Source organism: Doryrhamphus excisus, linkage group LG3 (assembly GCF_037039965.1).
Source record: "Doryrhamphus excisus strain RoL-2023G ecotype Guam linkage group LG3, RoL_Dexc_Guam_v1.1, whole genome shotgun sequence".
Taxonomy (NCBI): Eukaryota; Metazoa; Chordata; class Actinopteri; order Syngnathiformes; family Syngnathidae; genus Doryrhamphus; species Doryrhamphus excisus.
Window position 1 is genome coordinate 16,114,838 of NC_136359.1, and position 16,325 is coordinate 16,131,162.

Below are 16,325 nucleotides of genomic sequence, written 5' to 3' on the forward strand. Positions count from 1 at the left end.
CGGCAGAAAATGAATTAATTAATTAATATATAAACAGCAATTTAAGACAAAATAAAATAAAAAATATAGATAAAATGATATATTATATGATATATCCCTTATGTGTATGTGTCTGTGTGTAACTCAAAAACATATTTGTGAAAATAAACACAAGACGACTCATGCTTTTAGAGGAAATTATATTGACATAAAATGTGAAGCGTTTTGGGGCATTTCTGCAGCTAATTGTCTATTAATATCATCAATATTATGTTCTATATTTCGTGATGAGAATGTCGTTGTCACGCTCACCTTCTATTGTGTACTCGCGCGCGCGCGTGACCTACTTGTGCTGCGTCAACAACAGATAACAAAGTGTGCACACATTCCCCACACCGAAGAAGTCTCATAAATGTGCCCCCAAACAGACAGCGGTTGCACGGATAATCGAAATGGAGAGATATGCTTAAAGAAGGTTTTAGTCGAGTGTCCACTAGTTCCTCATATGAGTTCAGGCACCGTGTAAAGGAGGAGGAGGATCACATCCGGGGTTGGTTTTACCCTAATAACGAAACCCGGAAAGAAGCAGCAGCAGAAGAAGACTGTTCTGTAGTCGGAGCACACAAACAAAAAGGCAAGACGGGGAGGGGGTTCACCTCGACAAAGTAGTTTTGAAACAAGTTGGGTTCCGTCATGTCGGCCTGGTGTGTTCAGGAGGAGTCGTAGCGGTGCGGGGCGCTGCTTGTGGCGCAGACACGGACTCTGTAAGGCGGGTGAGTCCTCAGTGGAACTTTTGCATTGCAACTCTGTCTTTCTGTAAGTGTGTGTGTGTGTGTGTGTGTGTGTATGTATGTGTGTGTGCGCGTGCGCGCTTGATGCTTGTCGACACAAGCATGTCAGGTGCTGCTGACTAAAATCTGCGTGATGGCCTGGAAAGTCATCATCATCATTGTCATCATCACGTTGTGCATTGCCAAGATGCGCCAACTTGTACTTCCTGTTAAAGCATGAAACTTTTAACATGAGTTTACTTCTGTGCACAGCGTGCCAGAGAAGTGTATACCATACATCCTGTCATTTTTCAGTTTGCAGCTTAGACAAACTCATCTTCATACAGTTACAGTACTTTGGTGAGAACAAAAATGTGTTTTTAAAACAAACACATGGTGACACTTGTTTTTGCATCCACACTGGTAAGAACATACTCATAAAGTAGGGACTTGATTTGGCAGCTTATTTTTATCTTTTTCCTCCAAAGCTTCTAAAATATACTATTAAAGAGCGCAGTTGTCACACACAAATATGGAGAGAGACAGCAATGCATTTTGACTCAAATATTCAGTCATTTCTGCATGTTTTTTGCTGCCATTTCAACACTGGTCCATGTTGTGTTCACACTGGAGCTCAAGTGAACTGAATCGCATTAGAATTCACTTTCAAGCAGACCACTTGCTTGATTTGTGCACGCCAGGGTTCTGATGATCACGTTCATGGTTGACCAAACATGAGTCACATGTTGGTAGTTGTATGGTTTCAATTTTGTGGGGACAGTTTGGGGAAAGCGCCATTTCTGTGCCAGTATGACTGTTGTGAAGGCAGGAGGAGTTTGGTGTAGGGAATAACATGACCTGAAGTCCATCAAACTGCATTGAATTAGAACAGAGATTGCTGTATCCTAGTTTAGGGGTAACATCATCAGTGATGATCATAACAACATCAGTGACCTCTGACAATATAAGATAAAAATGAGATATACCTTTTACTCCTGCCGACGGTGAACCAACTTAATATGTTCCTGTGAGTATAATGGTCAGGTGTCCCAACACTTGCATCCATCTAATGTGCAACTGCCTAGAAATATTTAAAAATAGAGGGAATAATTGATTTCAGTTGCCAAATGCATGAATAAATTGTACATGAATCAAGTGACTTGCTGTGAGTTGCATTGAAGTCTATCTCTGCCTCCATTGCCTCATCTTTGCATCATCCTGTCCTTATTCGGATTAGTCACAGACTTTGATTAGGTCAGATGTGCTTCCTCCCTTCAGTATCCTCACTAAAATTGAGTAGAATCCATAAATTAAACAGATGCCTGTGGCAAAATTGTCACTATTTAGATTAAATCTGTTATATATGTGGGGCTTCCCCTAATGGTTAAAGGAATGTATGCTTTTATGTCACAGTCTCCAAAAATCTCAAATTAGAGCAGAAAAAGTAGCAAAAAGACAATATCTAGAGGGGGTCTGACTACTCACTAAATATAGCAAAAAAAGATGCTAACTTGGTACCAGTGACATCTCTTGCCACATCTTCTTATTCTCTGGCAGAGCAAGAGTGATAAGGTGTGTTAAGCAGTTATGATGCCTACCTATAGCAACAAGCTACTGTGGTCATAAAATGTATAACTTAGGTTGCATGTAAGGTATACATCCATGCCTCGCCCGGTCGACTACGCACGCGTATTCGTCAAAAAATATGAATCTTTTTGTTGTATTTTATTTTGTTATTGAAAAAATGTGGCCTAAATTTAAACAGGACCTATTTTTCTCATTTCTGCGCTTTGTATTGAGTTGTGGATTGCCATAGAGCAGCTACACACAATAACCTGCACAGAAAGCTTTCTAGATCTTCCAGATTATGCTCCTCTTTCTGCAGTGTTTCCGTGGATTTCCTGCTTCCCACTCAAACGATCTGTTTTAATTTATTCCACCCACTGCCCGCCTCCAGTCAGGCCTACTCTGCTGTGATTGGTCACACTAGCAAGCGCTCCCGAGGACTTCCGGATACATAGGTTCAAGTGCAGGCAATCTGCTGCCCATATAAGGAAGTCAGGATCACATTGACGACAGTAGAACTGTGCAAAGCCATCCAGAAATGTGCAAACCTCATTATCTGATGCTTTGGTATCGATTAAAATGAGAATACAACATCCTACTTTGCGGAATAATCACGTTTGGGTCTGGAAACAAGTAACCATGATAAATAAGGGCTGACTGTGTGTATTATTTTTAGGGCTGTGAAAAAACCATAATCATGTTAAATTTTCTAGCGTAGAACATACTCATCATGGCAAGCCATGCCTTTCTGTTATGATGACAGACGAGGGCATAGTGTAGTGGAGGTTATCATTTTGTGGAGTCCCAGCTTCCTCTTCAGGTCTGTCCTCAAGTACGAACTAGTAGGGCGTCCTGTAAACGCTGTAAATATGTAAATATTGTAAATATGTTGACACTCAAGTGTCTAAGAAAGTACCTACTTTTGATTCAGCTCCTTCCCCCAGACTTGGTGGGTGGAAGTTGGCTTTTTTGTATGTGATGCGGTATAAGAGTTTCAGTTGGGAAGCCATTCATGGTCATATGCATTGCAATCGGTATGCAATCTGGTTCCATTGCAAAGGTTATAGACTGCACAAGTTCTGTGTCAGTTCCATTATAATGTGTTTATGAGTTAGCGCAAACAGGTGACGCTAAATGTATTTATGGTGGTTAATATGAAATTATGAGGAACTGCCGTTTGTTAGTGTTAAAGTTACAATTAAGACTGACAACGGATGCCGAAGGAACATTGGACCTCCTCCAGTAAGTTAAGTATTACAACACCGCTGAAGAATCATGTCGTGCCACCCTTCTCACTCCCTCATAAAAATTGTGTGTGTGTGTGTAAGACATTGGCTGGACAACATTGTGTGTCACTAAATGAGTGGTAGCATTTTTGTCAGTCATGATCTTGGTGATTCACTTGCATGGCAGGCAAAGCATGGTCTTAATGAATATATTTTACCATCTAGAACCCCCTCCACCATCACCACCACCCTGGTGTCTGGCCAGTTGAAATGTGAGCAGATCTTCAGCACAGTCTGTAATTTTTGACTGTGGTGGAGTGCCGCAGCGAAGCCTCGGGCTTCAGACTTTGCTGCCGCTCAGCCTCAATCACGTCACATGAAAAACTGCTGAGTGTGAGACGCTCTCTCTTGTTTCCTGTGTATATGTGTGTGTGTGTGTGTGAGGCAGGTTTTAACCCTTGCTTCTCTTTTATTATAGTATGTGCAGCTACCTTGAGTCATCTCATTGCATGCGTGTATGTGTGTGTGTGTCCCAGTGATATGTGATAGCAGCAGCAGCATGCCGTACCTGGACCGTCTGAATCGTGTGTGTGGCTTTTTGGATATTGAAGAGAAGGAGAACAGCTGCCGTTTCCAGAGGCGCTACTTCATCCTGGATACCGAGGAGAATGCTTTGCTGTGGTACATGGACAACCCTCAGGTGCTTTGTGTATCACTGAATGACACAACACACTTGTACAAACAGCAAGAGGAAGTGGGCCTGGGTAAACTTGGACTCTGATCTAATGATTTGTGTGTGTGTGTGTGCGTTTGTATGTTTTTCATGCAGAACCTGCCCAGTGGAGCAAGCTTTGTTGGCAGTCTGAGACTAACCTACATCTCCAAGGTAAAGCCCTATTAGCTTTCACTTGGTTCCACTGTGGGAATTTCAAATGTACTCCATGTTTAATACATTTTAAAGTGATGAGAGTTCTCATTTGGAGAAAAGCTGTTTTGCTACTCAACAGGGTAGCCAGAAGCCAGTCAGACTGCGAACTATGGCATTGCAACTATGGCACTGAGTGTAATGAGTAACATGGAAGTGACATAGAAAATGAATGAATGAATGGAAGTCGCAGTATGCAAGGCATTACTTGAAGCGCACGTAAAGTCATTTACCGTGTAACGTGATGCATGGCTGTTTTTTCCATTGGAGTTGAACAGCTGCTTGCTACTTAGGCCTGTTACGATAATAAATAAATCAATAAACCACACAATAATTAAAAGCTAACTTGATAATATAACGTTACATGGCGGACATGTCTCCATGGTGGTGTTGTGTTTTCTTCTTCTTGTGGGTGGCGGGAGTCGAGTGGCAACCAGCTTTGAGGCACATTACTGCACCTACTGTGGGCGTGTGGCCCAGAGTTACGAATGTTATACGGCAACCGGATTGGCCTGAAATTAATCGATCTTCAAAACACAGCAGATCGGGACTTCCATATTTGGCATGCAATTCGCAACTGAAAATGGTGCGCATTGGCATGAAACTGCCTTATTTTTCAAGTATTTTCTTTTTAACTTCAACAAGTATTATCTATGTCTAGTAGTGTCTGTATGGGATTTTCTCACCAAATTACAACTTATTTTTTACTTTATTCTTGTATGCTCACCTAAAGTCAGCTGGAATAGGCTCCAGCTTCCCTGTAATGCAGAACAGGATGCGTGTATACAATTGCCTACTAAATTGCAAGCGAACAATCCAATATGTGTCTTGTTGGATGCATAATCGTTGTCTACAACCATGTTTTTTTTATTAGGATGCAGTACAGCTGCTAATAGCCAAGACTAAACATGTGCTTATATACACTTTGACACTGTTTATTATGTTAATTAAGACGGATTTGGAGATACAAACTGTAGACGTACCTAATGAAGTGGCCAGTGAGTGTACACAGAGAAGACATTTTAGCAGTGTGCAGTCCCAAGACACGCAGATAGAAGCAATCTGAGCTATCTGCAGCTGAAGCCGATGGTCACATGCAGAGCGAACTGCTGACATTTTCCAGATGTGGACTTTAGCAAAGATAATCACAGCTGGCTGCAGTGTTGACAGCTCTTCTCTGGACAGTCTGAGTCAATGTATTTTTTCTTACTCCAAAATCACTTATTTCACGTTGGAGTGTAAAGAATTGGAAAAAAATTAATTACTACATGATTTTTCTAGTCTTTCTCTGAAACGTACTTATTTTAATGAAATATGAAAAGGACATACTTGATAGATACACTGTATGCAGATTATTACACCTTACAGATAGTAAAAGAGGATACAGTGGAACCAGCTGAAGTCGACATACATGGTCTACCACCTTTACCGACATAAAAGGGGTCAATTCTATGAGAAATTGGTGCATATACTGTATGTTGACTTGTGTTGGAGTATTGTCAACTTGTTCCTTATCGCTGCTGCAACACACCTACTGTCTTAACGGGGATGCTCACACAGCAACTAACAAGATTCATATTTGACATGTTCTGCTGTCAGGTGAATGAAGCTACGGCAAAGCAGAAGCCAAAGACCCAGTTCTGTTTTGGTGAGTCGTAGAGGAAACACTGAGTCAGACTCACAAGCTCTAGCAAACTCTTTATTTATAAAACAGTGGTTGTCGGGATTCATTGAACTCAAAATTGATCTTTTCCCTCTTCCCCGCAGTCATCAATGCCGTATCCCGGAGGTACTTTCTCCAAGCCAACGATGTAATGGACATGAGAGACTGGGTTGCAGCTCTTAACCAGGCCAGCAAGATCACTGTGAGTGTTTATTATCAAAGGTTGAACACACTGTTTCCCATGCTTTGCTTCAGATATTTAGGTAAGATATAGACCAAATGTTGAAGTGATTCTTTCTGTGATGGAGGATCTTCGAAAGAGATTCGAAAGAGTCCGACTGATTATATCCTTATATTGCTGTGCCGTGATTCAGATTCATTTTATATACACATCATGTGTTAGTTGAAAAACTCCTGGCATTAGCCTATATATTATCACTTTCAGACCAATGCAGTTTTTTTTTTAATGCTCAACTATTGTATCAAACTCTATGCTAATGAGCAAAATGCACTAAATGTGTATATTTTCGAAGGCAGAATGGAAGAGTTAAGTGTGGAGTCATTACATTAGATGCAACATGTGCAGTAGTTAGCCAGGGCTCCAGTGCCAGCAAAGCAAAGAACACCCACGGCTATCTTTATGTTGAAGTCTTACTAATTCAAGTAGTCTTCTGCTTCTTTGCTTGTATTTTAGGTAAGAATTCATGTTCATGTATAGTACACATCCTGTGGATATCAATGCTCTTCTTTTAGTATATATTGGTTATCGACCGATATATCACAAATAATTACAGGACACAGAGTGACCAGTGTATCTTCAGAATGCCTTGTATATATATTTTAGTTTGTGTCATCATTCTTATGCTTGAGAATTTTAGGCAACATTTATGCAAAATGTGTTTAAATATGTAAATATATACTATGTAACTTTTTCTAACTAATAATAGACTGTATTCAACCACAAAGCAGCATAATTTATTAATTAATATATTTTTCTGAGCTATGATCGACTGAAACCATGAATTTCGAACCGTGGTGAGATGGGGGATGACTGTATTTTCCAATAGAGTGGGAAAATCTGAAAATGTAACCAGATGTGAGGCAGCATTCGCTACCCTTCAAAATGAATCGTAGAAGTATTTCCACTTCGGCGTGACCTGAGACAAGCCTTGGAAACTGTACAAGTTCTTTCTTCTTCTCTATTTTGGTATGTCACGTGATTCCGTCTGCATGTCAGTTTTGACAGTTTTTGAGCATTAGCCAATAAATCTTGCTCGAAGATAACCAACAATCCAATTGCGATGCATTCAATGCCCTGGGAAAGAATGTGACTATTCAGACAGCTAGTGTGGAGTGAGTAAAAATTACATTGGGAGGTTGCCTACAGCCGCAGTTGTTAATGCGAAGGTTTTTCACCCAGTACTAGTAGAGGCTGGGGTATACCACACCACATACTGGGGTTTATTGAATTGGTTGGTGCCTTTACACTACTCTATGAGGCGCTTTAAGCGAAGGTGCTTAAAAGACATACTTGTGATATGTAGGTACATAGGCAGACTGAATTCTTCTTAAAGTTTAAGTTGGACCCACATTTGTAAGTTGCAAAACATTCTGCCCCAAAAACATTACAAATGCATACAAAGTAGTAAACAACATGCAGCGATAGTCTTCATTCATACCTGTGTTGAAATAGATTGCTAACTGAGTTGCCTCTTTGTCAGCTCAAACCAGTTTGGCTATGTTTGTCACACCTCTGCCATCAACAAGGCATTTCCAGAACTGCCACTCACATTTTTTGTCTCCTGCTCTGCCAATATTCTTTGCGTGTGTCTAAAAACATGACACAACAACAAGCCTACCACAGTAGGTTTCATAACAAAACAGTCATTTATTCATTTCAGTAACCCGTGGATGGAATCCTCTTGATGGGGGGGTTGCATCCCGACATACGTGCTGGCTATGTGCATAAATGGGGAAAATTGCATGAATTTTAATTTGAGATGCTAATTATTTTCTGCGTGGAAGCAGTCTGGTCCCACGGGCGACTTCTCCTGCCGCATTCTGGTTCTGCTGCAGTAGAGGAGTAGGACTGACAATATCACCCGCCCGCAACCGGAAGTGTACCGCTGTGTTATGTTGCAGTCACATTTTAACAGCAGCATCGTGCTTGGTTAGCCTATTCACCGAAGAAAAACGCAATTTATTATCATTATTTTTTTTTCATCACAAAGCTGTCCTCTGTGAAGTGGTGGGCGTATACACTAATGATGATGATGATAGATTTTTCTCACATTTGGAGCATAAACAGGCTCGGAACACCTATTATTATTATTATTATTATATCATCTTTAAAACGTCAATTTTGCACAGTAGGTGACCTTGAATGATGGTGTTTGCTGATAGGTTCCTAGGTCTGGTCCTGCATCTCAGAGGTCCCATATGTCTGCAGTTGTCAGTGACATTCATGGAGGAAAGAAGCAGCACGCATACAAGACGGAGATCATAGGCGGAGTGGTAGTGCACACTCCTATTCAGGTATTGTGGCCACAAAATAAAAGTTGTGTTGGTCCAGTAAATATGGCATTTAGGAAATGTATGCAGACATGTTTTGATGACTGTGATTGAAGATGGCTATGATGTTTCAGAATGAAGCAGAAGAGACTGAAAAGAAGGGCGTCAGGCCTGGTGTGCTGAGGTCCAGTTATTGTGTCAAGCAAGGCAATGTTGTGAGTAGAGAGCTACTTTCAACTTCTGTGGCGTGTGAGAGTGTGAGCATGAGGAAATATTTTCATATTTTCCAGAGAAAAAGCTGGAAGAGACGCTTTTTTACCCTGGATAACAACGCAGTCAGTTACTACAAGACTGAGATGGTGAGGAGAAGGCCTACTGTCTTTGGCCAATCTTCATCTCTGCTCTTCTTCATTGGCTTATGTCTGCTGTGTTTGTGTGTCAGGACAAGGAGCCTCTACGAGCCATTCCCCTGAGAGACATTCAGAAAGTCCATGAATGTCTTGTCAAGTCGGGGTGAGTCAGTGTGACCACCGAGTCCAATTCTTATTTTGTCATCATCTCGCTCATGCACTTGCAATTGATTATAAACACATGCGGTGTGTGCTCATCCAGATAATGATTGTGTCAACTAAATGTATGCAGTACAAACACACCACCTCCAATAAAGCAGCTTTTTGTGACCACAGCGAAGCGCTGTGTACTTCTGGTAACTTATAACCTAAACAATGAAAAGCAAGAGGAAAAGGAATAGGTCTCCATTTACAGTAATTTACTTTTCATCAGCCATCCATGCAGAACGGTTGAACTTCATTGACACAATTTAAAACTTGACCTATGGTGAACATTCTAGCAAGATTTAATTTGAATTGTTTTGTTCATTGATTCCTGCTTAATTTATTTACAAACAGTTGAATAATGTATCTTAAGTTCAATCAGAATAATAGATTTTGCAAAAACATGATCCGAAAATCTAAACAGTAAAGGCACAAATAAAGCTAATATGGCTAATAAGGTACACAAAATTACAGAATTTAAATGGCACCTTTTATGCTCATTTTTGGCCCTTTTTATTGAAGATAAGAGCAGCTGCACAAGATAACCCGCAAAGACAGCTTTCTAGATCTTCCAGAATTTGCACCTATCCCAGCTGTATTTCCTTGGCTTTCCAAAACGGTCTGTTTTAATCTATTCCACCCATAAACCTACCTAACTCTAACCACTACTTATTAGTTCTTCATTAGTTCCTCAGTAGCTACTCTAAATGTATGTGCCTTAGTCAGTGGTTCCTCATTAGTTCCTTAGCTTCTTTAACTACTAGATTTTTGTGTTCCTTATTGTAAAGTGAGACCGCTAATAGAACCAAGTGTTGGGTGATGACGGTACAGAAAGTGTAGACTGGACATGCACTCTGCATTTGATGAACAACTAAACTTGCAAATGCATCTCGGGATGATTAACTGCAACATAAAAAAAATGTTTTGACTTTTGTGGATTTATAATATGATGCTATAATTTATGCCCATCAGTGATCTGCTGCTGAGAGACAACTTGTTTGAGATCATCACTGGATCCCGAACTTTCTACATTCAGGTAATAAATGAACAAATTTAATGAATGAATTTAAGTGTTGTTGTGAGGCAACAGGTGTGTTGTGGGATTTTGAGATGTTTTTCTTGAAATGCTCCACTGCTGATGTGTAGCACAAGCTCTGTTTTTAGGACCCTGCAAGCTTTGTTTTTGTGGTGGATGCAAGCATCTGTTACCATAACAACAATAACATCCTGTTGCTTCCTTCCCATGGGAGGACAGCTGACAGAATGGCAAGCATATTATTTTTTGTGCAAGAACCAAGAAGCGTAGAGAAAAAGTGTCTTCAAGACATTAAGGCCTGATTGTGTACCAGATGCATTGTGGGTGAAGAAAATAAATACACAGAGATTGTATATGCAGGGGTTTGAGCATTCCTAAATGTTCGACAGCACTCCCTTGTTTATCGCAATTAATTTGTTGTAAACCTGACTGTAATAAGTGAATTTCCATGTAGTAGGATTTCTTATTTGTACATGGAATATATATGCAGTTAGAGCATAGAAAATCTGTTTATGATCTGTTTATGTTAATTTACACGCCTATATAGCTATTGTTACACTCCTGTTACCCAATATAGCATAAAAGAGTAAATAAGTCATTTAAAACACAAGCAAGACTCGTGCTTGTGTGTGTTGCTATAAATGTGTTCCCGAGTCAATGAGGGGGTTAAGAATTGAGTTTTAGCTTGGAGTGGGTTACCGCAGCAACAGTAGCCAGTGTTTTTGTTACAGATTATTGTGTCTGTTGTGAGATAATTCCAACCTGCTATAAAAGCACGTTGCTCCAGCACAACTAGAGACAAGTGTAGAATACTTTGGCAATTTTTTATGCTTGAAAAATGATTAATTTAGGCACAAAATGTGTGAAATTAGCTTCAGTATGCATATTTATGGCTTAATAACAGGCTCTATTCAACCTCAATATGATTTGTGATATTTGAATGGTCAAATGGTGAGGGACGACTGTATTGGTGTATTGATCTGGTGTCATTTAACCCATAATTATTATAAAATATCATATAACATGGCATCTTCCCTCCTTAGACAGACTCTCCAGAGGACATGCATGGCTGGATTAGGGATATCGAGATTAAGATTCAGGATTTCAGAGGCCCCCCGAAGGTAACACTCTGGCTCTTCTCATTACCAATTAAATTACCATATTGACCTGAATATAAGATGGTATGTTTCCCTAGAAAGCAGTCTGGAAAAAGATAAATTGTCTTATAAAACATTTATTCTGTTTTTGCTTTTTTGTAAAAAAAAAAAAAAAAAAAAAATCTGGAAAATGGGGCATGAAAAAGAGGGTTTTTCTTGTGTTTGTGTCACTACAAGTCCATAATATAATATACAGTCCATAAGAAATTCTGGATGTAATTCACATGAGGATTAACTCACACAATTAATTAATTTGTATGCTGATGATTGCAAGTAGTGCTGCTGGCTCCAATTTGGTCAAACAAAGACATTTCTAAGCTTCTTGACTTAACTGAAAACTGAAAGCTCCTGATGTGGTCTTTTTATGTTTTTTTGTTATAGGGCTTTTCATTTAAAAGGGGTTCATCTCTCTATCGAAGTCACAAGGCTTCCACATGTCAAGTTCAACAATGCGATGAGCGCCGCCCAACTCTCGCCAAGTCATGCTCCGTGGCACCGGGCTGGCAGCCGTGGACACCTGTCCGTGCGTCTGGGCCCGCCATCATGGATGCTGAAGACGATGACAGCGTTTTCAGCGCCGTGCCTACCTTGGCTTCACTCTCCTCCTCCCCCAACTCTTCCTCTACCTCCTCTTCCTCCAACTCCCTCTCCACTCTAGCTCCTTGCCCCACTGCGCCCTCCGTTGGACTGGGTATCCTCACTGCATCCGGGGACGTGGCGTGCGGGCGTCGCAGGCATCGCTCGCAGCCTCTGTCTCACACAGCGTGCACTTTCCCCTTCAACTTGGATGATGACAGCATCCGTACCACCGATGTCTAGGTTCTATGGTTCTGTGTGGTTCTATGTGGTTCTTGTTACGTACTTTGTAGTGAATGTGAGTGATCGTGGTAGTGTTCCCGGTAGGTGCCGTGACCTGCAATGAGGGCCTCCCCCTGCTGGTCATGTAGCTGTGTTACAGATAACATGAGGATAAACAGTGTTGGATTCTCAGAGGAATGTTAAAAAATAGGATGAAGCCTTTTATTGTTGTTGATGTTGTGCAGCTTCCTCTGAAAACTTGAAAACATGGTGTTAATTGTTCTAATAGGGCTACAAATTATGTTTTTAACCCTTAGCACTTGGCTACAGTCAGACAAGGTCTCTGCAAAAAAATAACATGCTAAATACTCAGGCATGTGTTTTTCACTGTTCATAAGCTTTTCATTTAGTATTATTTACAGAGACACGTGACACAAAGGTCTGGCAGCAGCCTTTTTAACATTCAACAAGCATTTCCTGACCACAAGTGAAAGTAGTAACCTCAAACTTAAGAAACAAGCTCAAACCACCCTGATGATCAGCACATTGAATTTTAGCATGCTTTTTTTTTTAATCAGGATTTTATACATGGCGCAGAAAACGGTGACACCTTGTTATATAGAACTGCAACTTTTATGGTACTTGATGAAGGATATACTGCTGATTAGCAGGTTGAAAAGTGTCTAAATGTGATTTTTTTTCTCCTTGCAGCATTATGAGGGTGTAAAATGCTGCCACTTCATGTAATTTATTCGCATTTTTGCACTTATTTTATTTTTCTACTTTTGCATATGCTTCACCACTTTCACAACATCCTGTAAGGTGCCTCAAATAGTTTGTGTTGTAACACCGGTGCCTTCAACTCATGCTTGAATGCTCTGTTCCCTTCATAATTTGCCTTCTTTTATAATAAATTCTGTTTTTTTATTTGTGTTGTCTTTATTGATAAAAAAATTTTTGCACATCTCATTTTACAGATACAGCTAGAATTAATAGACAGGCATACATGTAGGTATTGTGCAGTACATTAATTTATCCTCTAGGTGTCACGTTTGTCTCTGTCTCAAGTCTATTTAACTACAGAAACTGGGGGTTGGGCGATACTGCAAATTTTTGTATTGATTTAATACCAAGTAAAAAGGGTCAATATTGTGGGTGTAGATACTTTTTAGTACATTTGGTCGTGATTATAACCAGAATAAAACACAGGAATAAAATGTTCTTTTTTTGGCTTATCAAACGTCTTAGTGAACAATATAAATACAATACAAAGACAATGTAACAGTATCAACAAAATAAAAACAATGTGCCATTAATTGCAACACAAAGAAGGCGTTATTTGTGGAAAATAAACAGAGAGAAGTACAAATATCGATCTCATCACGCTAGTAGCGATCCGATACGGATCTCGTCTTTGATGTCGATGCGATTGCTCTTTGGCTCGATCCGGCCATCTCGATAAGGAACCCTTGTCACCAAACAGGTGTTTCCACGGGGAAGGTCACAAGCGGTAATACGTCACGTCAGTCAAAATGTAGCTAGTTTTGAATTTATTTGTGTTTTATTTGTTTATCAACAGTCATGCCGGACGCTTGCAACCACACTTTGAAACAGCAATAGCATACCTATGAACAACAACGTTGAACTTTAACAGACGACGATAGATGTGGTGGCACACCTTTTGAGTTGTTTTGAGCATGACTAGCCGGGACCCACGTAGCTTTTAAGTTTTAGGCGTTTTTGGCTCAACATTCAAGTAAAATAAGTGCTTAAGGACGCAAAAACAAAGAAAAACAGGAGCGTCAACCAGAGGGCTATGCAAGATTTGGCTGTATCTTCCTTTGAATCAACACAACACCCACCATCTTGAGGCCTTCCGGTTTGCTGTTCAAAAAGAATCATGGCGCCAAACAGGTATGACATAAGACTGTAGTGCGTAACGGATGTCTGATGTAGTGACTGAATGACAACAAGGCAATTGTTTTAATACATCTGTTTAATCGAAAGGGATCATTGTGAAAGTTGAGGAGCTGTTTTATTTTTAATTGCAACATTTTAATTATATGTGACACTGAAATATGTTTACAGGTGAGCTGCAGCTGTCCCAACTGACTCAAGATAAGTGGCCCTAATGACTTATCATCGGTCAGTCACAGGACACGCATAGACAAACAACCACTCACTCCTATGGACAATTTACATCCCAGCTGACTTCGGATGAGAGGCGGGTTACACCCTGGACTGTCCCCCCATTAATCTACCATGCATGGTTATGCGATGTGAGAGGAAGTACAGGAAGTACCTGGAGAAAACCAACATGACGATGTACCGGAACAAGATTTGAATCAGGTTTGTCTGGCTATGAGGCACACATTCATGTCACTAGGACACAGTGTGGCCCTCAAGGTAAACAGTGCTTGTAATTTAAAGTTAACAACTAACAATTACAGTAACAATCTGCTTTGTTACCAAATGATGTTGATGTTTTGCATTTACAGTCTGCCTTACAGGATAATGATATGAATGCAAATGGTGATTATGTGGGTTTTTTTCATTGCAGAAGAGATGTCGGAAGCCCAGAGGACACCTTACTCTGCTTTCAGGTTGTACATTTCCGAATTAGAATGGTTTGGGGAAAAATTTGCATGAAACGTCAGTCATGTACAATAAGTAACCCTCCCTCCTGAAGTTTGTTACCGTGTCAAATGTCATTAAAATTTGTTATGTACATGTTTTAATGGAGGCATACACTATTTTTTTCGATTTACAGTGCTTAACTTCTTTCTACACTTGTATGAGGGTTAAAAATGTGAATAGGTAGGATCTCTGCACTTCCTTAAATGCACTGGAAAATGAGCAGTCTTATTTTGCAGTGGTTAATGTATTTTTATCTAAAAGTTAAAAGTCTAAAATTGTAAAGTAAATAAAGTTCTTATAGCAACAATTTGACCCTGTAACAGATTAACTCAGTTGCCTTTTTTTATATCCATCCATTCATTTTCTATGCCACTTATCCTCACTAGGGTTGCAGGGTTATGCTGGAGCTTATCCCGGCTGTCTTTAGGCGAGAGGCGGGGTACACCCTGGACTGGTCGCCAGCCAATCACAGGGCACATATAGACAAACAACCATTCACACTCACATTCATACCTATGGACTATTTGGAGTCGCTAATTAACCTAGGAATGTGGGAGGAAAACCGGAGTACCCACACAGAGATGGCCGAGGGTGGAATTGAACCCTGGTCTCCTAGCTGTGAGGTTAGCATGCAGACCTCACAGCTAGGAGACCAGGATTCAATTAGTCACTCGACAGCCATGCCGCCTTTCGAACATATGAGTGCAGTCCATAATTGAATGTCGAGTAAGGAAACAACACTATTTTATTTACGACTTCCAAGTTTGAACCTTTATCTTAACAAAGGGTCAACGAGCATAAAAAGGCCAACTCTTTTGCCCTTTCACCCTTTTGCCTCAATCACATACAAAAGCATGCACAAGTGGCCATTGAAGGCCCGCCGGTTGTGATAAGTGAGGTGTTTCACACATCCACCACTGCGGTGCATTAAGTAAATAGCCTAAAACTGTGTCCTGACCACTGTCTACGTACCCGTCTACGCCCACAAGGCCAGCTTGCGTTAAATGTCTCTGTAGAACAGTTTAAATCGTGTCTGCAAAAGCCCCAAGTGTCTGCGAAATGTCAGCTGTGTTAAAAATGAGTTTTCAGTCTGATAAAGACAGATCTCCTCCAGGTACTTCGGGAAATCTCAGCAGAAGAAATGCTAACTCTTGAAGTTTGTAAAAGCACAGTGAGTGATTAGTAACCATATCTCTGTTTAGCATTGGACACTTACCTCTCTTCTAGGTATTGTCACCTATAAAATTGAGGTAGAATATATTTTTTACTGCATGAACACAATGTAATGTTTAAAGGTCACTTGGTACTTCTACTTTGACGCCTTTGAGTGACAGCATCTCTCAAGGCAACCAGACACTCCTCGAAATGTTAATGTTCCCACATGAATAACTCTGCACTAGTCTGCCATCACTTTGTCTGTTTATTGACGTGACTCCGAAGTGTACTCATGCTCCTGGCACACTCTAGCTGGATGCTTTTTTTATAATGTGTACACTGTATTAC

The 16,325-nt window shown here is 40.3% G+C and overlaps 1 protein-coding gene across 3 annotated transcripts; it reads left to right on the plus strand.

Moving 5' to 3' along the window:
• Positions 1-369: 369 nt before the first annotated feature.
• plekha2 (pleckstrin homology domain containing A2) lies at positions 370-13,112 on the plus strand. Of its 3 annotated transcripts, XM_058070392.2 has the most exons (13): positions 372-613; positions 694-752; positions 4,078-4,241; positions 4,371-4,427; positions 6,066-6,114; positions 6,234-6,331; positions 8,533-8,664; positions 8,775-8,855; positions 8,931-8,999; positions 9,083-9,153; positions 10,167-10,230; positions 11,274-11,351; positions 11,769-13,112. In XM_058070392.2, the coding sequence occupies exons 3-13, from the start codon at positions 4,101-4,103 to the stop codon at positions 12,204-12,206; spliced, it is 1,278 nt and encodes a 425-aa protein (XP_057926375.2). In that variant the 5' UTR covers positions 372-613; positions 694-752; positions 4,078-4,100; the 3' UTR covers positions 12,207-13,112. The 3 variants fall into 3 exon arrangements, with proteins under 3 accessions (XP_057926376.2, XP_057926375.2, XP_078645876.1); XM_058070393.2 differs by having other exon boundaries at positions 370-752; positions 11,278-11,351; positions 11,769-12,189; XM_078789750.1 differs by having other exon boundaries at positions 372-752.
• The last annotated feature ends 3,213 nt before the right edge of the window (positions 13,113-16,325 follow it).

Coding starts and splice junctions, on each gene's coding strand:
- plekha2 (XM_078789750.1), top strand. CDS start 4,101: ATGCCGTACCTGGACCGTCTGAATCGTGTGTGTGGCTTTTTGGATATT. Junction 4,428..6,065: donor GACTAACCTACATCTCCAAG/GTAAAGCCCTAT, acceptor TTCTGCTGTCAG/GTGAATGAAGCTACGGCAAA. Junction 10,231..11,273: donor CCCGAACTTTCTACATTCAG/GTAATAAATGAA, acceptor TTCCCTCCTTAG/ACAGACTCTCCAGAGGACAT.